The sequence below is a fragment of the Anser anser genome (genome assembly GCF_964211835.1).
Source record: "Anser anser genome assembly, chromosome: 3".
NCBI classification, from domain to species: domain Eukaryota; kingdom Metazoa; phylum Chordata; class Aves; order Anseriformes; family Anatidae; genus Anser; species Anser anser.
This window is the reverse complement of record NC_139722.1, coordinates 69,549,208-69,571,479: the sequence shown is the minus strand read 5'-3', so window position 1 is coordinate 69,571,479 and position 22,272 is coordinate 69,549,208. Positions and strand designations below refer to the sequence as shown.

The following is a 22,272-nucleotide window of genomic DNA, read 5'->3' as shown; positions in this document are numbered from 1 at the left end:
TATGTCTAACAAAGGCTTCTTTGCTTTTTTTTAAACAAGCAAGCAAATAAAAAGAACATCAGGATCCAATGATGTAAAAGATAGATTTGTGACACATTGATGTTTGTCATGTGTTTATATTTTGTGGGGCAAAGAAAGACTTATATCAATTTCTGAACTAGCTCAACGGACATTTCCTTGCACTTGACAATTTTATTAGTGTTTTATGCCATTTGAATTGTGACCTAAGGATAGCAGTGCCTTGCACAAATTGCTAGCTGGTGAAGGAAGTGTTTCTAATTAATGGGAGATGTGTTAGCTCAGGTTTCATAGAGGTAATAGGATAAGGGTTCCTCTTTTACTAGGATTCATGTGCATTCTTGCATCTGCTTGGGAATGAAGATTACTTTTTAATGTCAGCTTTGCTAAGGTACTTGCTGCTTTGCTGGTAGTAGAGACAACAAAGATGTCTAAAACTACACCTTGCTTAAAAGCAGAAGTTCAAGACTTATGTGAGAGTGGTGTTAGTGGACTGGGGCTTTCTTCTGCCAGTCAGAGGGAGAAGTGTTGTGTCTGAAATGAAGAGTTGGAATGCGTTTTGGAGAATGAGATGTGTTCATGCTCTGAGGGGGAAGAAAAAAAGAGCTAGCCCCCCCCGCCCGTTTTTAACATGGATCATAAACAAACGTGATGGCCTTGAAATCTGGGAGGACATCATTTAACCTAAGGTGTCTTTCGTTCACGGAATCTTCTACATATTAAGACGACTGTGCCTGTAGAGACCATGCTGTTGTTAAAAGAAGTCCTGTGCTTATGCTGAGGGAGCAGCATTCCCTGAGCTGCATTTCTCAGATACAATTCAAACTTGCTCAGAAAACTGAGGGATAAGTTAAGAGTTTTTGGTTGGTTGGTTTGCTTGTTTGTTTCTAGCTGTCCAACATGCATTATTCTTTTCCCAACCCATAAACGTATTCCCTCCTTTGTCTATTGTGTGGGGCTGGAGACGGGGAAGGGGCCGATTAAGTTTTCCATTTTGCAAAGTCAACCATCATTGTCCCTTCGTTAAAGGGACAAGGACAGAGTCTTTGACTGGAGGTTAATGTCTCTGATTTGAGATTGGATGTCTTTATAAAATACTGTCCTGGTTTCTTTGTAGCATTTTGGAGGTGTTGTATAGGAGGACAGACTGTGATTGTAATTGTCCCTCATCACCCTTTAATCAGGGTGTAATAGTCAGGGTGTAAATAATATGATTTATTTAGCACAAAAGTATTAAGAAACTTAAGTGCTAAATAAATCATATTTAGTTGAATATAGTGACTTTTGTGCCCTGTATTATTTAAAAAAATGTTTTTTTGTCATTGCGGAGTGTTATGATGACGTGGCAGTTAGAGAGGTATAGTTAACTTCTACAAACAAAAGTGTTGGCTGTTTAATTTAAAATATGCTATTATTTCATTCACAGTTTCAGTAGTGGGAATAAAATATCTCCTGCATTGCTACAGAAAAGTATTAATAGATGCTCAGAGTATCTTGATGGATGGTTTGTTAATGAAATTGGCGAGACTGTTGTGCTGTAATGAAAATGTCTAAATTCAATTTATTCTTTTCAGAACTTTTGCCAAAATAATCTTTTCTTTTTCTGCTATAATAGTGAATTGCTTAAATAGAAGACACATGTATATTAGCATTCCAGCTTGAGCTGGGGGATAACATTGTGGCAGTATTCTTGTGGAGATAAAGTAATCTTATTGAAATTTGTTGTACAAATATTCTTCGTTGAAATCAAAAGCTGTAAGTTCTGATATCCTCAGCCAGGCTGACATCAGCAAAGAATTTGATTAATCTTTTTTCTTGTTTTGCTAGAATAACCCCTACACCCTTAGGAGAAGGGAAGAGCACAGTCACAATTGGTCTTGTTCAGGCTCTTACAGCACACCTTAACATTAACTCCTTTGCTTGTCTGAGACAACCTTCCCAAGGACCTACTTTTGGAGTTAAAGGTACGTAAGAGTTGCAACTGTATGATCTGTTCCAGATTAAAGAATGCTGCAGTTTTTTTAAATGTCTTAGTTACTTCACTAACACAGTGGATTGCCTGAATAGGAGCATATTGTATTTTTGTCAAGTAACTTATAAAGGTTTCTTTGACACATCATCTCATGCAAGGTTCATGTCTGTGTTCATGTAATTATGTGTATTAATAATGCAGATAAAGGCCAAACATAATGAAAGGCCTGGGAATGAATTAGCCAGGAGGCGTTTTGCGTGAGTACACACCCTTCCAGCCACACCTCTGCTTGGAGACTCTACAGAGATGTCTCTAAATGTTACCGTTTAATTCTCCCTTGAGGAGTCCTAAATCCACCCGTATTGATATAAAATATCTAAGCCAAGGAAGTTGGCTGTCGTTGTGTGGTTCAGCTGTGCCTGCATCATATGTTTAGCTAGGTCTCAACCTCATCTTTCTGTTCTTCTGAGTTGTCCGTCACATTCTGGGCTGCTGCATTTTTGCCTAGAAGGGCCTGAGGGCCAAGTAAAAGGCAGCCAGAGTTCAAGCTTCTCTTCAATGCTGACAGGAAGTAATACAATCTTTTTTTTTTTTTTTTTTTTTTTGCCATTTCTCAGCTGAGATTGGTGCCTAACTGGGCAAACACTCCCCAGCTGCTCTACTTTGCTTTGCTGAAGTTTAAGTTAACAAGTTTGATTTCAGCTGGAAGGCTCCTGGTGCTTGGTGCTTCTCAGCCAAGACTGGTGCATGTGAGTGCTTTAAATCCCTCCGCTCAAATTTTGTATAGGCTACAGCAAAATTCTTTGCTTGTACCCTGGGAGGCGGTGGGGAAGGAGTGCTCAGGGCAAGGGTGTGAAGGTTTCATGCAGAAGTAGTGCTTACTCATTACTGCTGCGTCTTTCCACCCAACTGCTGCATGTGCATGACTATGTCCTAAATCTAGACAAGAGCAGAAGGTTACCCTTATCTAGCCAAAGTCTGGGCCAGCTATTACGTGTAGACTTTCCTTTCAGTTCAAGAATTCCAATTCTATTGCCTGCTGAAAAAAGCCATCAAGGTTTAAGGAAATCCTCTTTATTTGGGTACACCATCGATTCCCTAATGGAATTCAAAATACTGAGAAATGTATCATCAAAGCTGTATGTTTAACTTTGTGTGTTTAAGGTGTTGTTGTTGTTTTCCCAAAACTGATGTGAATCTGATGTGACCGTGTGCTTTATTGTGCAGGTGGAGCAGCCGGTGGTGGATATGCTCAAGTGATTCCCATGGAGGAGGTGAGACAACAATGGAGGCAGCAAATCCCTGTCCCCCTGGGAGCCAGGCTCTTCTCTGTGGTGCCCAGAGCCAGGGCAAGAGGCAATGGGCACAAACTGGAGCACAGCAGGTTCCCTCTAAGCATCAGGAAGCACTGCTGTGCTGTGCTGGTAGCTGAGCATTGGCACAGGCTGCCCAGAGAGGTTGAGGAGTCTCCTTCCTTGGAGATCTTCAAAAGCTGCCTGGACATGGTGCTTGGAAAGTGGCTATAGGCGTCCCTGCTTGAATAGAAGGGTTGGACAAGGTGACCTCCAGAAGTTCCTGCCAATCCCAAGCAGTCTGTAATTCTGTGAAGAGTCCAATTTAGAGCTCTGCAAGATCGCTGCACAGTCCAAACTGGTGAAGTGCCATGGTGAAAGTACATGCAGCTGGTCCCAACAGAGCAGTCCTGCAATGTTTGGATGCTGTTTGCACTTGAGTACCATCACAGCAAGGGCTGGGTGTCAGCTGTTGTTGGTGCTTCTCAGCTGTCAGTACTACAGTGCGGTAAAAACTGGCCTTTCATCTCCTTGTGTCAGATATAGATATATAAGTATTGTTTTGTTTGTTTTTTAATATATAACACTAATTTAAATGGCTGATATCAGATTTTTCCACAAAGCTTTGCTGGACAAACTTTGTATCAACAAAGTTAATGCCTGATCTGGTACTACCTGTTCAATTATGGCTTGCAGAAAGCTGGCATGAAACCATAAAGCCAGCAAGCACTGTATGCACTGGAGGATTTGGCAGTAATCTGCACATCTGATCCATGTCAAATTTACACTGCTGGTAATAAACTGATTTAGTATTTATCACGTGGACCTGTAGCTCTGGGCTTTCCATTCTTGGGTCATTTAGCAAAGAATAAAGACATTTGTGGCTTTGTTTGACTAAGCTGAGAGTAGTTTACTACTACTCAGGTGAAAGCAAGTCCTTCATATAGCTCTGTACATTCTCAACCCATAATATTTCCTCTACAATGATAGGTGACTAATTTGAGCTGCAATCTCAAGGAGATGGCAGTGTTTTTTTCTGCTAAAATGTTTGAGATTAAAAGGTTGTGTTAAAGGCATTTTATAAAAAAAAAAAAAGTTCTGTTGTTTTCACCTTCTAGTTCAATCTTCATTTGACTGGAGATATTCATGCTATAACGGCTGCGAATAATTTGCTAGCTGCTGCTATTGATGCTAGGATCTTGCATGAGAGCACTCAATCTGATAAGGTGAGAATTACTTTCTAATATCCACATGAGGTGTTTTTTTTTTAATTTTCAATAAATTGCATTTCAAAGTAAAGTAAGTTGACTATCTTATATTTTTACTGTGTGAAGGGAAACAGTTGCTGAAGCCATTCTATATTCTGTAAGCATCATTTCCCAGCAGAATATACTTTTCTGGCAAATATCTGTCATAAAATAGTCTTTAAGATAAGCATCTTATGCCCAGAAGCTTGTCAACCATTTCAGACTTTACTAAGTAGGCTAATAAAAGATGTTTTCTCTCTCTTCAAATCTTATTCTTTTTAATGATTTGTATAGTCCTTTTTGAAGTTAGAAGTTATGCTTCTGATATATAGTTGGGTATGATGTACCTGAAGAAGAGGTGGTGGTGGGGAAATTAAATCCTCTTTTCTCTACTAAGTCTTTTGTGAACTTAATATAAATACTGACGAGTATTTAAAGAGGGAAGGTGAAGAACCTCCTATTTTCAGCTACATTGTTAAAACTGAGTAGGGTTGTCTTGTCCTCCCTGGTGCAACACAAACGTGCTTTTAGGCTGATTTTCAAATGATAGTTACAATTCGAGTAGTATGGCCCTTGTTTAAAGCTTTAAAGGATTCCCAGTTTGAAAAATAATCCATAACTTTTCTATGGAGACTTAGAAACACAGTAATTTGGGTAATTGCATTTAGGCTACTAAATCATAGGCATTGTTTAAAAGTTTACCACCTTCTGAGAACTGTTTTTTAAATGTCTAAGCAGAAGTCCACAGCTTATGTGGTTGGGAAATTCTTACTGAAATTAATCTAAATAATAGAAAAATACGAGCTTTTTACTTCAAAAACTATTTTTTCATTAACTTTGCTTGTGTTTTTTTTTTTTCTAGGCTTTGTATAATAGACTGGTTCCAGTAGTTAATGGTGTGAGAGGATTTTCTCCTATTCAGTTTGCCCGTCTGAGAGTAAGTTGTTAATGTAGTCTCTCACCAGTTACAGTATTTCTTCATAAAATATTATCTTATGCAACTTTTTGAAAATTATTTGACATATGGGGCCAAGTTTGTGTAAACCTCCCTCATGAATTTACCAAGTCCAGGATCTTTCTAAAAGCATCCTACTTAAAGAAATAGGATCTGCGTCTGATATTTTCATAACTAGCATTTTTGCTATTTTCTCCTGAAATAAACCATTTTTTTTTCCAAATGATGTGTCTCTCCTGATGAAATATCGAAGTCAGAGTTTTAAAATACTTTTCCTATTATGGTAAAGTCACATTTGAAAGATCAGATTCTTTGGTGTTACAGTATTTTCTGGCTTTGAAAGTTTATTGTAACACATTTTGCTGGGGTTTTATTGATGTCTATATGATAGCCTCCTTCATTGGAGGGACGGAAGTATATTTCTGTGCATAGTATGCTTTTGCATCCCATCTTGATTCCTGAATACTTCCAGAAGAACTTCTATACAATTCATGTAAGAAGAATGTATCTGGATTTGAGGCTTCCACTCAGATAGATAAATAACTTTAGAGCAACACAGTCCACTAGTGTTGGGAGAGGAGAATGTGGACCCCCTATACGTGAACCTTAAGAACAGCTTCAATCTTCTATTTCCATTTCCACGTCTGTTGTTGGCTTTGGGGTCCTGACCAGTGTTGTTTCAGAGGCACTCGGTGGCAATGGATAGCTGCCAAATGCATACACAGGTGCACTTGGAACTGAGGGAGGAGAGAGGGAAAAAGGATAGAATACCAGCTTCTGGTTTTAAAAAGCACTTCTGTGCTGCTTGGTTAATTCACTGAGGAATGCTTTCTAGTGCCAGAGAAAATTAAGATTTTTTAGAAGACTGCAGTTTTTAAACACAATTTTCTGATCCAGCCTTATGTAGATTCACCCAAAAAAAAAAGTTTGGTGTTGCTAAAATCATGAATCTGTAAAAGCCAAGAGATATTGTCTCATTCACTATGGGTGATGGCCTATTCAAGTGGATTTTCTTCATTTCATTTGAAGATGAATCACACAAGACAATACATGGATGGGTCTTTCAAAGATTTTCACAAACAAGAGCAAGCAGTTAATTATCTCTTTGTTAGCAAGTGATAAGGTTGAATTTTTTCTTTGGTTTACGTTAAGTTTCTTCTGTATAAGAAAGGGCTTTCTCATTTAATTGCCTGTAAGTATTTCTCCTTTTTAATTTCATTCCTCCATCAACAATGACTCTGTTTTAGTTACAGGCACCTTCCTATGTGCTTTTTTTTTTTTTGATAGTTTCAGTTCTGAATTGCTTCTTTCCCAAATGCTTGTGGAAGGTCGGTGTGGAAAACCAGAGCAGCTATACCATTTGAAGCAAAATAGCCTGTTTATTGCTTTTTTTTAAAACTTATTTTTCTACAGAGGCTGGGAATAAACAAGACTGATCCTGGGACTTTAACAGAAGAAGAGATCAGTAAATTTGTGCGTCTTGATATTGACCCATCTACCATAACGTGGCAAAGAGGTATATAATCAGAAAGCTGCACTTCATCTTGTCTGTTTATCATAGTTTATTTCCTAACTTGCTTCATTTTACCTGAATCAGAGCTGTGTCTGCTCTCTGACTCTAAGAATAACCCATTTGCAAGAGAGAAATCTGGGTACATAACACGTTTGGAAGCAGTATGTAGCTCTAAATTTGGTTAAATACCTACAGTAACTCAAGAGACTTTGCTAATGTTCTGAAGGATAGATTGCTGTGTGACAATTTGAGTCCCTTTTCTATCTCCTATTAGATAATATCATCTTAAAACATACTAAACTGCCTATTCTGTGCATTTGTACAAGTTTTATCTTTCTTTTCTTAACTGTGTCTGTTATTAAAAACAAACAAAAAACCAAAAAACATATTTATTATATTTGGTTTTGGTCCCTGTTCCTACTAAGTTCAGCAGTCTGGGTTGTCAGACACTAAATAGACCTCAGGGACTATATATAATTTGTATGTGTGTTTATATATCCTATTTTTAAGGTGTCATGAGTTGTTTGATTTGTTAGGCAGAAGAGGTAAAAGATGTGATACAGTTTCAACTATGTATGCCAAGCAAACCAGTGTCCACTTTCATGCTCTTAGGCAACTCCCCTCTGCATTTTCCAGTTCTACTGCTGGATTAAATTTCAGCGTTGACTTCAATTTCTGTATTTTTCTTTTTTAAACAAACAGTGTCAAGTTTTACGCTAAATAATACTAGATTTTATTTTTTTCCTGAGTTCTTAAGCACTGATATTATTAGATTAAAATTATCGTTAAATAAAATGTATTGGTGATGCTCAGAGAAATATATAATGGTGCAGCTCAGTGAATGTATTGAGAGACTTAGCCATGCTTTACTGTGCCCTTTGCATGCATGTCGTCTCAGAGTTGGGATATTTTCCCAAGATAATACTGGGGAATGCAGCATAAGACATTTTTTATTAATCACACAGTGTGTCTGTGTGGAAAGGACCTGTATGGGGATGAAGGAATAATAAAAATATTTAGTGTAATGTGACTCATCGTTTTTATCAGCACTGGTTTGGGAGGAGGCAACAACTCAAGAGCTGTTAACCTCGAGTTATTCATTTTATATAACGTTAGTGCAAATTTTATTCTACGTGACTCTGTATGATGTACAGATTTTAAACATTTCAGGAAAAACTGTTTTAGGAAAGCCTTAGATAATTTGAAAAGTGTTCTATTTGGGACTATTTCTGCAATCCATGTATCTGCAAAGCTCGTTACTTAGCAGGGACTTTATAGGGTAGAAGAGAGAGCTATCAAATTGTCTGAGGATGAATTTTAGTCAGGACCTCTTTCCTTGGAAGTGTCACAAGCTTAAAGTTCATCTTATACTAGCTTGAACAGGTACAATACACTAAAAGAGGGAAAGCCTTCCCCCTGCTTACTCTTCCCTTGGTATTCATTTCCTGTTTAGAGGATAAGACAGTAGATACATAAAACCTAACATTTAGTTGAAACTAAAGTTCCCTGAAAAGTTTACTTATGGTAAGGAGGAGGAAAAATTTGGAGAAGGAAAAACTGTTTCTGTGGCAAACACAATTCTTTCATATGATATGACTTCTACATGCAGCTACTGCAGTCTTCATAGAGGATTAATTCTTGCTTTTCTCCCAGCCCACTCACAATCCTGAACTGGGACTCGTAGAGGAATGAGACTTAAAGTCCCTTTTGTGTAATTATGCTGTTCTTTACTGTACAGTCCAATTTGTTAATCTCCAAAAACAGCAGGAAAAGTAGGAGGAGATGACGTCACTGACCTTCACTACAGACAGTCTGTCTGGAGGTCCTTGATTCTCTGCCTCAAAACGAACAGTGCTCAAATCTTCATTTACCAGAAGAATGACTTAATTGCCAAGCTACAGGTTGTACTGCTCAAGAGTACATTCCACCCTTTCCGTTAGGGCTGGTGCAGACTGAAACATTTGTAAGGCTAAAAAGCCTGTGAGAAAGAGAGGGCCTGTTTTTGCATTTGTAGGGATTGCTGCTCCTGGGAGTGAGAGGACTTGAAGTTGTCTTTTCTAACAGACACAGCCTCCTAATGTTTCTTCCTTAGAAATGTCCTGATGAATTCCCAGTAGATGAGAGCACTTTTTGATTACTCGCAGTCCTTCCTTTTGGTTCCTATAAAGGCACGTCTGAAGTTGCATGTTGTCAGTGCAGCATTGGAGAACTTGGATTGCTGTGATTGCTAGCGAAGTTAGCAATTCCACGGGATGGCTTGGACATGCCCTTGCAATATCTGAAGTGTTTCCAGGTTAGAAAGACAGTTGTCTAAAAGTGAAGTAGTGTTAAATAGCAGATGGTTGGTCTTGGCAGTTGAAAAAAAAACTTTCTTTGAATGCTGTGCAACTCAATGTGGAGTTAGTTACTGTGATGTGTAAGAAAGTGACTTGACTGGAAGAACCGATTTGACAACATAATCATCCTTTAAAAGAGAAACAGACCAAGTTTAAGCTACATCATGAGTCTTAAAAATCAACTCTTAACAAGTCAGCAAAGAAGCAAATGGTTTGAGGTAGGTCTGAGGTGTGTTCTAGCTACTAAGACTGCTTTCTCATATGTAGGTAAAACATCAGATTGTACAGTTTAATGTCAAAGATCTGTTAGCTGATCATATTGTTCAGAGAAATTGTATTCAAGTTACTTCATCCTGTCATCTAGTGGTATCTCATAGAAGGCAGAAACCAAGTCAGTACCACTGCTGATGTGCAGAAGCGTGGTTGTCTGGCTACATGGTGCTGTTCAAGTAGCTGAATCTTACACACACAACAGGTATGCCTGGAAAAAATTTAGACCCCTAAGTCCTTGTTAATGTTTTGCTTTTGCTATTCCCTTATTTCAGTGGTGGATACAAATGATAGATTCCTACGCAAAATAACGGTTGGCCAGGCGAATACAGAAAAAGGATTTGTCCGTCAGGTATGTAAAGTGATTTAATATATCTCATTCTGGACAGGCTTTGCTGTAGAGGCAGAAGGATATTTGCTATCCTGTAATTATTTCAGCATGTTTCTTTGAATTGCAATGCTAACATCTGTTGATATTGTATAGCATTCTTGCAGTGAGACTGATTGTGTTAATGAGTAACTGAAGTTTCAGAAACAGAAATCAATGTATGTTGCACAAAGTGCTGGAAAGGCATGAATAAAACTGTATGTTCAGGATTCAACCTTGTCTTCCTATGAATATAAAAAAGGTGAAGAAAAAACTTGCATTTATCTTTGCTCTCGTTAGGTAAGTTTGTACAACTTTTATTCCTTTTTTTAAGTCCCCCAAACTGTATGAAGTATTTATGTAATTTAAATTACATTTAAATTTAATTTTAAATTACATTTAAATATAATGTTGAAAAACTGCAGGGGAAGGGTGTATCATGTGTTACTCGTTCCATCGGTGAGGACTGAAAATGGCTGTTAATTTTCCAGTCAAGTTTTCTTTTCCTATCATGCATCTAAGCTTTGGGTTCTAAACTGTAAGAAACTGAGCATGTGCTTAATGCTCGTAATGTGTTGTCTTGAAGGTGCCATTCTGAAAACGATCATGTGTGTACTTTTCAGCAGTGTAAAAAGCTAACCTCCATTACTGTATGAGAGCTTCTGGAAATTTTTTAAGGAACATATGTTGAAAGCCAGTTTTTGCTGATGTTATCCGAAAAAGTGTTTGTGGTGTCATGTGGGTAAATCCAGTCCTGAAAAAATGCCAGGTAGAATAGCAATGCCAGGTGAAACAGATTCATTGCAATGATGTGGAGTTGCTCCAAGTTTGATGAGGGTTATTGTCATCTAACACTTTGGATCGTGAAATTCATGAGGTTCTGACTGTTTTGAGGTGAAGTAAATAGTTATTGTGGTATATATAAGGTTTTACTTCTTTTTGGAACTTTTGTTGTCATCTTTATAATTTCAGATCTCCTTTAAGCTTTGTGCCTAAATAAGGAGACCAAAAAATAGTGCCAATGTTATTGTTCAATTCAGCATATAAAACTGATTGGAGAAACACTCATTTCTTTTGGTTTTGAACACATGGGGTAGAGAGTTTTGTCTGTTATTTCAAGAAAACTCAATATTAGCTACTACTTATCTCTGATAATGGGTTGGGACTAAATTACAGTGTTTGGTACAAGTTTCTCCAGCACTTGTTGAAGATGTTTTCATATATTTAGATTTGTTTCAGTGACTCGTGATTATTAGCTTTAAGCCAGGTTCTGTCAGCCTTAGTGTGCAACATTTTACCACTATAATTATGCTGCTGAGTTAAATGTGGGTTGTTTTAGTACAGAGTACTAGTTGATGTATGGCTGTCAAATGCTGCTTCTGTAGTGTTTTGGCTAAAATGATCTTAGTGCATTCGATTTTGATGTATTAGACTGGTGCATATCCATTCATGTTTTATATGGACTTACCACCTAGAAATAGAGAACAGTTAGGAAAACCCATTTCAGAGCCTAGCCAGAGATCCAGATAAAACAGGACTTCATAGCTAACAGATGCATTTTATAAATATTTGGAGTGATGTTCTAGCACTCTTAAAATCAATGACACCTGTGTAAAATGGCAGAGCACAGCAGGCACAAAAGTATGCATTTTAATGAACAGGGTTGCTGTGGTTTCTAAAGAGTATTACATGACTGATGGCCTTGATCCTGCAATTGAATCCATGTGGGTGGATCCTTTCATCAACAGAGAACTGGCTTTACAGCTAAGGCTTCTGTCAGCACTTCATAGGTGTATAAAGGTTATTAGAGTTAAAATAGCACCTGCTATCACAACTTTTTGTGCCTGTTTTTTTCAATTATATATTGTGTTACTCTTTGAGCATCTACCAGTGATTCTTTTTTCCTGGCCTTTTGGGTTTATAAAGCAGCAATGATAATAAAAACTTATTTTTTGTGTCCTGATGAAGTTAGATTATATTCCACTATATGGGTTACACATAGATTTCTGAGGCTTATTTCCTGCCTTACATTTGCTGTGATGACTTGCAGGGGGCGTTGTTCTTAACTTGAGAAAAGATGGTAGCATGTCATCTCAATGCTAACAATGTTAATTGTGTACCCACCTGTTTTGCTGTGTATGGAACTGCTTCTAAAGGGTACAGAAAACTTGCTTTGTGACTTCAGCATTTCATTTGAATCCTTATGCTGAAAATCTCAACTACAATATTAATTCTTGTTTTCCGTGGTACATCTGTCTCTCTCTGATTTTGTCCAATCCGGGAAAGTGCTCAGGTGGCCTCAGGAGTTTTGACTAAGCTTGCAGGCTGACGTAGAGGTCAGCCTCAATAGGACTGCTCTGGGCTGTAGCCATCAAGACAGAACCTTATAGCAGAAACATAGGGAAGAAATTCTTCTCATTCACCCCAATTTCATTCTTCTAGCACAAGACAGTAGTCTCTGTGCCTTTCTTCTCTGTTTATATCTGACAGCATGCAGCCTGGGCTCTGCTAAGAGTAAATTAACGCAAATACTACTAATATGTTCTGCAAGGTCTTAAAGAAAAGTAAAGGCCACAGTTTTCATTCTGCTGAGACACTGCACAGTATGGATGAACTTCCATAATATTAAGAAGAAATATTAATATTTCCATAATATAAAGAGCAATAGGATTGATATAGCACATAGTTCTTGTTTGTTTTTCTTAACAGATATTTGCTCATTTAAAAAAGGGGGGAGGTATATGTTTTACATCATCATAAATCAAGCATAAAACCTGGCAGCACAGACTAAAATTTGAATTTACATCGAAAAGTATGATCAAATGTAACAAAAATGTTTTTGAAACCAGAATTTAAGATAAAAACAAAGCCCCAACAATGCTGTGCCCATGCCAGTAAAGCTGAAATCACATCTGGTGTGTTGTGTTGTTTTTTTTGCTACAGGAAAAAATTTTGGTCCTTCAGGGAGCTTCTGCTAAGGATAATGTGAGCCAAGGGGCTAAGCACTCTGCAAGAATAGTCCCCAAGTAAATGAAGTGTAACGGAGAACATTAATGAGGAGCTATAAACAGTGTTTGAAGTTACTGTAGTCTGACTAATCTCAAAAGCTGTAGATTACAATTTAGAACTTGTTTGAATTCCAGCATCTTTCCTGGGTCTGTTCCTGGTAATTCCCTGCGAGTATTTGACCTGACTTTGATTTGGCTAATTTCTCATTTTTATTTTACAGGCTCAGTTTGATATTGCTGTTGCAAGTGAAATTATGGCAATCCTGGCACTCACCAACAGCCTGGAAGATATGAAGGAGAGGCTGGGGAAAATGGTGGTGGCTAATGACAAGAAAGGAGAACCAGTAACAGCAGAGGATCTGGTATATTCAGTGCTGTAGAGTTATGAATAACCTCTGATTCGTTTGTTTTGCTTCTTGAAGCATTGTAAGGGCAGGTGCATGCCAAGCTTTTTGCTTTGAACAATGCAGTCAGATATCGAAGAAAGATCTTCTGGCCAAAACTTGCTTGCAATGAGAACAAGATGTAGAACTTATTCCTCCAAGTCTTCTGGTAACATCTGGGTCAGGATGTCTCTGCTCTCCATAACCTACTTGGATAGGTTTCTGCAGTTATTAAGACAAACAAATTTGGTGCTGGAGTGAGTCAAAGAGCGTAGTTTCCTATTTGAGAGAGCTGGTAATGTTTGCTACTGTATTTGTGAAGTGTGCTCACATATTACAATGATAGTTACCATGTGAATGCTTATACCACTAGATCAGAATGAAAACAAACTGTTCATGTTTTGTAAGTGCTTGGGGTAGGGTTATCTCCTCACATCATTAAAACTTTTTTTCCTCACCTACGCTCTCATAGGTTCTGTTAACTCCTTCCTTCAACTTCTGAAAGAGGTTAATATGTTCTTCCTTTCTGTCAAATCCTAGTTCTTATAGCCAGACTGTGAGTCAGTGGGCAGTGGTTGGAAGCTCACGCCTGTCTGTGTGTGGCAGGTTCTGGTGCAGCCAAAAGCTGCCCATTAACCCTTGTAATCCAGCTGCGTGTTAGGAGTAGGCTCGCTGATTGGTACTAATTTACTGTAAAATCACATTACTTGTATTCTGAGGCCTAATCGCCAACTTAAGATCATGTATCGCAAATAGACAGCACACCATAAATACAATAAACGTGATAATGCTTTGTGTTCATGCTTTATCTGTCATCAAAATACATCCTTGTGGCAATTGTGATATGCCTTAGAGCTGTGCTTTCATGCCACCTTGATGGCAATGACAGCCAGTATCACACAGACTGATTCCCTTTATGCAGTGAAGTGTTTTATCCTATTTGTCCCTTTTATATGGACAACTGCACAAACTTGCTGCATTTTAAGAACGAGCAAAAGAACCTTGTCAGCAAACATAGCAAATCCGCAAGCAGGGAATGTCTTCACAACCATAACAGATTCCATTTTAACAAAGAAATGAAAATATAGTATCTGGCTCTCATGGGCTTACGACTGAAATGAAGATAAGCGTATAAAAATTTCTAAGTAAGATCATCATTAAAATTCAAAGCAAAAACTACTCCCAGTTATATGGGAAACTCACGGTTTAAGGCACCTTTACATGTGTCATATAAATTCTGGGATATCCTGTATGAAGAACTGCATTTAATATTCCAGTTGCTGAAGGTTTGATTTTCCTTTTCAATTGATTTTGACTGTCTGGCTCAGCTGGTAGAGGGTGGGGAACAAGTTATCTTACAGTGTATATAAAAAAAAAAAAATTAATTGAATTTAAAAATAATTAAATGAATTATTGATGCTACCCTTGCATGAAGGTACTTTAATGTATTAATACTGCAAAATATTTAACCTGTCTTCAACCACTTAATGCTAATCAGCTTGATGAATGAAAGCAGTTGCTTTTCTATGGTCTGTTTCATCTATAGTTGTTCTTTTGAAAATATGTTAGGGCTGAAATTCTGAAAAGTGCACAAAAAACTTCAAAATTTTTCCATTATGTCCATAAAATGAAATGTATGCTCAGTAAAATGTCTTTGTATTTTGTTATTCTTTGCCATTTTCTAAACAAACATCCTGTGTTTAGCATCTCAGTTGTTTGATAGTGTCACTTGTGCTGAGCAGATGTTTCTAATATTTCTCTAAAGCATTTTTCTATATTATACGAAAGAAGAACTGCCCAGAAAAACAAATATCATCACAGTGTCAAAGATATGTATTAGGTTCGTCTTGCAGCTATACTATTGCATTCTTTGTCTTCTGCATGGTCTCTTCATCTCATGTACAGGGACAATTTTGGTGCAGATTATGACTGAAGTGGAGAAACTCCTACCTCCTTTGCAGGATGTGGTACAAGTGAGGATGAAAACTATACGAAGAATAGGAATATGGTTTCACGGTTAAGGCAAAAAAAACGCCTCTTAGGAGAGTTGAATTCTATCCCGGTGTTTTTCACAGAGTTTTGTGTATGATGCTGTTTCCTTACAAACTGATTCTCATGGTACATGAGGAGTTGTGTGTTCCTCAGTCCGTCTTGATACTCAGGAGCTAAGCAAATCCAATCTGTGGAAAGTGTGAAAGACTATCAAAAACTTTGAACGGGGAGAAATGATTTTTGACTAGGGGTGAGCACCCAAAATTAGTGAATACTTTTGAGTTTAATCCTTGTTTGTGCTGGGTTTTTTTTGTTTGTTTGTTTTGTTTTGTTTTTTCCTGGAAACAGGAACAATTGTTAATTTCTTCATAGTTATTAATGTTGGTGATGAAGTCAGATGTCACGGTGTTGGGATTTAAGAAATGTCCAAAAAGGAAATTAGTAGTGGCTTTTCTGACTTTCTTCCTCAAATTAAATATGTATTACTTTGTACAAGGGAGGGCACTTACAAATAACTGTACTGTACTGCACTTGTGGAAGGATAATGTATAAAGTTGAATCTTCTGGAAACAATAGCAAGTGATGTATGATCGAAGAGCATACCATATCATAATTCATACATATAAAGAAGATAAGTTTCAGTTAGGTTGGGTGGTGCTTCATCTTTGTTCCTATTGGTGATCAGTCTGTTTGAACAGCCTGCAACTAAACTTACCATTTCTAGACTTTAAATGCAGTATCCTTATCGCTGCCTACAGTTACCTTAAAGGAGGCTGTAGAGAGGTGGGGGTTGGTCTGTTCTCCCATGTGCCTGGTGACAGGACGAGGGGGAATGGGCTAAAGTTGCGCCAGGGGAGGTTTAGGTTGGATATTAGGAAGAACTTCTTTACTGAAAGCGTTGTTAGGCATTGGAATGGGCTGCCCAGGGAAGTGGTTGAGTCGCCATCCCTGGAGGTCTTTAAAAGACGTTTAGATGTAGCCCTTAGTGATATGGTTTAGTGGAGGGCTTGTTAGTGTTAGGTCAGAGGTTGGACTCGGTCATCTTGGAGGTCTCTTCCAACCTAGATGATTCTGTGATTCCGTGATCCACTCTACCCCAGCTGCTTGTGCTGCCTGTGTTGTTACTGTGCTTCTGCAAGCCCAGCTTTTGCCTCCTCTTCATTTGGACTGCACAGATTCCATCTCCTCCTCCTGTGTGTTAGAAGAGGATTCCTCTAGGATCAAGGAGAAGAGATCTTTGCTTGTGGTGCAGATATCCAGATTAAGTGCTGGTCCAGCCTGATGTGTAGTGTAGATACCCTAGGCTGTAAGCACACTGCACATTGCAGCTAAAGCTTTATAGGCAGGATGGGGCAGGACTAAGCATTCACAAGTGGATGTCTGTGAACTGTAACTTTGGTATTCCAAAAGTTTTTATCTTGAGAAAATTTTCACATGTGATAAGAGATTTGAACCCTGAATTTTCATCCCCTTTCAGAACTGGGGGCAGAGAGGAAGTGCAAAATCTTTACAGCGCAGAAAGGAAGGACATCAAGACCAGTGAATGTAGGAAAAATGCTGTACATGCTTTTACAATACTCTTATTCCAAGAACAGTTCAATCATTTTGGCCTAAATTTTCATAAAACAAAATCAAGATTAAAAGTTTGAATGTATCATAACCACTTGGCGTGGAACATTTTAGCCCAAAGAACTGAAAGTGCTTATAGCTTTAACAAATTTAAAAGTGACTTTATCATTTTAAAGGTGTGTTTTCTGCCCAACATGAGTAATGGATGGTGGTCAGTCCTACCTGCAACTAAAAAATAATAAAAAAAAAAAATCTGGGGTTTGTGCTTTTATATACGCAACCAAGGTTGAATTTATTTAAGTTTAAATGTTTGACAGTAGTCCTTAGATCACTGAAATCTATGTGAACCAAAACCACTAAAACCTTCTCTGTGATTTGTTTCCAGAGGTGCACGCACTATACTTCACAAAAACACAATTGCTCTTAATTTTGGCTTTATATTCAGTATATTTATAATAATACAATGGTAAAACCTAAAATATACATTGGCAGATATAAACCAGATGCAGCGGCATGCTGGAAGTAATAGAAAAAAGATAAATTGAATATTTCATGAATTGAGAAGACTCCTTCCATAAGAGTAATGGATTAAATATCTAGCCTCTGTAATGGAACATATAGAAGTCTTTGCCAAAATGTGGTGTTCATTGTACAGTATTTTGAAGACTGAATTGGTTTTTGGCTTTTACAGCATAGAAAAGTTTTGATGGACACATGCCATATCTTTGTGAAATTAAATGGGTATGTATGCCCTAGATTAGTATTTCAGCAGCTATGAGAAAATATTAAATAAGTAACTTTTTTTTTAATAAGACTTCTCAGTTTGCTTTCTGTACCATGCTGTTAGATTTCGAGAATTCCGGGGTGGGGGGAAAAGCTTCATATTTATTTTTATAAATGATCTGTCAGCCGAATATGTTTTGTTCCCTGGTTCAACAGAAACACTGTGTACATACTTTACTTTAAACACAAGTAGTTACAGCCCTTCTTGGTTTAAGGTTTAGTTTTTTTGCAGAACTGATATTGTAGAAAAATATTATCATTTTGTTATGGACTATAGTTTCAAACAAAGGGAAGATATGAGTGCTTCATTATTTTTCTTTTAGAGAAATGTGCTGTTTCTCTGCCCTTCAGTCTGTATAACCCTTACTCATTTCACAGTAGTTGCTCTCAATCACCTTGCTTGTCATCTAATGCTGGCTTTCATTTCCACTCCCAATAAACTTCAGAGACCGTTCCTATGGAAGTGGTTTTGAAAGTGTGGGGTTTTCATCTAGGTTTGCCTTTCCTGTGTCATGTGTATAATTTACTTTGTGCTCTGTGATCTTTGCAGTCCTGGGGAGCGCACCTGGCCCGATGGCCGATGGGAAGATGGAAGGAGTATTACTTCCAGAAGTAGTACTTGGGATCAGTTCCAGAAGGGAACCCAAGAGAGATGCGTGTCTGTATTACATTTGATCCTGAGTTCTACTTCTTTCTGTTGACAGAGAGTTAGTAGACAGCTAATGATCCTTGGGCTGTTACATGCTTAATTGGTGTGTAAGTGTCTAAGCCTCTGATTCTTCTATAAAAAATTTACCTACCTCTGAATTAGAAATGGGAACCTGATTCCTCACGCGGCTTTGCGAATCAGATCCAGGACTTCAAGTGAGCTATGGCAATTGTTTGCTAGCTGCTTGGAGGATTGGGGATATGAAATTGGAGATGTATATGAAAACTCCATAGGCTGTGTGGTTTTTAAGGACTGTTGTTGACACAATACAGATTTAAGAACCATGAAGGCAGACAGATATGTGTGCTAATTGGAGTTTTTTCTCTCTTTCTGTGCTTTCTGCTTCAGATACATTGGGATGTGCCCAGATGCACGTTTAGTATGAATGAAATTCTCCAAAAAGTAAAAATGTATAAGTATATAGGAAGTATTTGTTTCTCTTTATTCTTTTATATATATATATATTTATTTATTTATTTATTTTTGCTCCGCTGTTTTATCAGGTTAGTGAAGAGTTATCAGAAAGCAAAGGAGAGAAGATATGAGCCGTTATTGACTAGGAGGGGTAGGGGAAAAGTGTCCTTTTTTTCCCCCCTCTTCTTTGTTATTGTCTTCTCCCCCAAAATCTTCTTTCCACTCAACATAGCTTGGGTCAGCAAATAGCGGTTTGCATGCTTGCTTTGAATGAGCTGGTGGTCCAGCATGAAGCAGACAACAGAAACTTTACTTCTAATTGAATGTTACAGCTGGCATGAGTTAACGCTTGTCAGTCCTCGAGCAGGTTTCACAAGAAGAGCATTAGGGCTGATCAGGTAGTTAAACTTGCTATTGACCAGCTGAAAGACCTGATATAAAGTTTACCATTTGGCTTTTTTTCTCCAGAAAGTTGAATATTGTTTACAATTACAATTGTCTTTTACATGGTAAGGTTGTAAAATGTCTCAGTGTTCATGCACTGAAAGCATCAGCAGCTGTTTCTCTTTTAGCACGATAGATGGTAAATGTATAGCTTATTCTATATGATATTGGAAAAACTGAGATGCATGAAGAAAATGGGTAAAATCAATCAGCTTTTTTCTTCAGATATTTCTATTGCCTGTAACCTCCTGACTAGCATGAGTACATAATACTGCTTTCTGTGAGACAGAATACAAACAACTTGTTCCTAGCTGTGACTGCTAGTTTAGTCGTAAACATCGTTTAGTTCAGCTGGTGCTGGGAGGGGGAAGAGTTGTGCCTCTAGTGTGAGAAAAGCTATACCAGCTGGCTGCAGAATTGATCAAGCAGCAGGAAAACAACAGGCTTACAGATATGTTAGTTAAGTGTATTGAAAAGTCTGATTTTTCATGAATTCAAATTTTGCACTGTGATAACAGGAGAAATAATATATTTTTTTCTGTAAACTAGAAGGATTAAAAAACAGGTTTTATTGAAGAAATACTAGCAATGAAATTTGTTCACTTTCATGTAACGTTGTTAGGCTTGGGACTTTTTAAGTGCCTCAAATTTTTAAAATCCATTAAACCTTTTTTTATAAAGGAAGTGGTTATATGGAACAAATTTTAAATTTAATATCCTAAAAAATATGCCCACTTTCTATAAAGACTTATTTTAAACGTGACTAAGGTGACTAAAACACAAGAAATCTAAGGCAACAGCAGTAGCAGTTATTTTTACATGGTCATGAAAAGAAGACTTATTGATAAAGTATTGAATTTACATTTTATTCTAATGTTAGAAAATTTTATGGGATACTGGTGAAGCATTGTTTAACTGGTGAGTTTTGTTATGCATTTTTAAGTTCTTTATCTGAAATAAGTTGTTTATAATCTTTACAAATTAAAACAGTCTGTATCTGTATAGGAACTTGTGAAAGTGAAAAGTGGCAATAATTTTGTTTTTTCTTTTTAAGATATTTTCCTTTTCTTTGTACTTAGACTGTCAGCTTTGGACTTCAAATGAGTAGTTGGGTATATGTACAGAATAACATCAGGCCTCTTCTGTGGAAGAGGTGGAGCCCCACACATTGTCAGAGAGAGCTGACACTGGAGTTTCCTTGGGTTTTGGATCCTAAAGCTAGGAATAAAGCTTGTAGAATTTACAATGTTAAGAAACAAAAAATTATTCTTTGTTAATCTAGAAGAAGGAAAACTGTTTTGCTACCAGTTTCTCATATTACTTCTTTGTGTGGGTCTAATGGGATTTGTAGATAGTGGGAGTTTATAAAATGAAAGGAGCATAAAAACATAAAACCTTCCCTTCCCTCCAAGGAAACACTTGCTAAGCTTTAGCAGAAATCAGTTTTACTCTTTTGCTTTCGATTCACTTTTATCTATGGTCAAATACAATGCTTCATTTTCTTCTGAAGTCTATGTTTGGATGTGATGTTCAGAAAGAGGAAACTTTACTTTGTATAAAATACTGTATTTCTGTAATGACAGTGTACTTTAATCTTTCTCATCTGTCTTTCATTAAGATTTTAACACAGAGTATGATTGTTCAAATTTAGGTTAATGGGCAAGAGCTGTGTGGAGAGTTCTACAGACACTATTTTCATTGCTCTTCTTTATTTGAACATTATTGTTTAACTCCTAATAGGCTACTCAGATAACAGATCCATGGTTTTCAACCTTAAACAGTATACAGCAGCTGGTATTTTTATTTGGTTTTAATATTTCTTTTCAATTAAATGATGTTTTAAATCAGCTTTTTGTGTTCTCCAGCAATGTTATGAGATATTCCTTGTAGCACTGCTACATTTTTTCTATCCATGATCTAATTCCTTTAAAACCAAATACATTTTCTTCTAAGAATCAAAATAATTTAGTAATAAATGGGAATATATGCTTGTGGTTTCTAGATAGTTTGTAGTGTGATAGTGTTGTGCATACTCTGTAGCCATTTTTTTCTAAAATGGGCATTGAATTTTAGTGTAAATGCTGTGTAATGATATCATGATTTTCTCTTAAATTCAATCAGTGTGAAACTTATACTTCTTATCCAGCCTACACTAGATAAGATTTATACTTGATATCTTTAGGGAAGAGTAAGATTTATTTTATTTTATTTTTTAACTAGAACACAGCAATTCCCTCAGTTCCCTTTTGTTTTCATGTCATAACAAGAAGGCGCTTTTAATTTTTGATCTAAGGGTGCATTCATTATCTGTTCCTAGACCTGCTTTCACCCTGTGTCTATTATTTGTACAGGTCTTGCGAAATACCCTTTCTGCTTGTTGCTAGCTATTGATTCATGCTGTTGATTCTGTCATGAAAGAAATACACCTGTCATTTCTTTAGGCATCTTTAACAAGTTATTGTCATCTTGATTTCTCAAGTCTTAGTAGCCTTTGCTTTCACTTCATCTTTTGTTTCCATGAATGTCATGCTGATCACTTAATAACTCAGCTTCTGGTCTCTCTATGAAAAGGGAAGAATATTAACCTGCCATCTTTTAAAGGGTACTTATACCCACAGTACAATCATTACTATTTCTGGCACACTTTGTGAATACATTAGAAATCTTGAGTTAACATTTAAATAGATTTGCTATGTAATACTAACACTACTTATCCACTATGGTTTATGAGCACACTTTTTTTTTTCCTTTGAACTGTAAAGTGTTTTGTATTTGTTTTAACTTTAATCTCAAGCTCAGTAATGTTGCACCTTAGAATTGAATTCCTTAAAATGTGAACTCTTGTTTTTTAGGGAGTAACAGGTGCTTTGGCAGTTTTGATGAAAGATGCAATTAAGCCAACACTAATGCAAACATTAGAGGTGAGTATGGCTTGTGATGTCTGCCCTTCTTCTCCAGCTTTCAAATTCCATATTGTGCTTGTCATACTTCTCTCTAGTG

The 22,272-nt window shown here is 37.2% G+C and overlaps 1 protein-coding gene across 5 annotated transcripts in view; it reads left to right on the top strand.

Moving 5' to 3' along the window:
- The window catches only part of MTHFD1L (methylenetetrahydrofolate dehydrogenase (NADP+ dependent) 1 like), a 151,494-nt gene that overhangs the window by 35,275 nt on the left and 93,947 nt on the right, over positions 1-22,272 (top strand). For all 5 annotated transcript variants that reach the window (XR_014581947.1, XR_014581948.1, XR_014581949.1 and 2 more), the window contains exons 12-19: positions 1,846-1,982; positions 3,218-3,264; positions 4,401-4,508; positions 5,392-5,466; positions 6,898-7,000; positions 9,879-9,955; positions 13,200-13,340; positions 22,125-22,193. Coding sequence is in view for 2 of the 5 variants with exons in the window: in XM_083829971.1 (XP_083686097.1) it covers positions 1,846-1,982; positions 3,218-3,264; positions 4,401-4,508; positions 5,392-5,466; positions 6,898-7,000; positions 9,879-9,955; positions 13,200-13,340; positions 22,125-22,193 (757 nt within the window). In the remaining 3 variants the exon portion in view is untranslated. The remainder of the gene's footprint in view (positions 1-1,845; positions 1,983-3,217; positions 3,265-4,400; positions 4,509-5,391; positions 5,467-6,897; positions 7,001-9,878; positions 9,956-13,199; positions 13,341-22,124; positions 22,194-22,272) is intronic.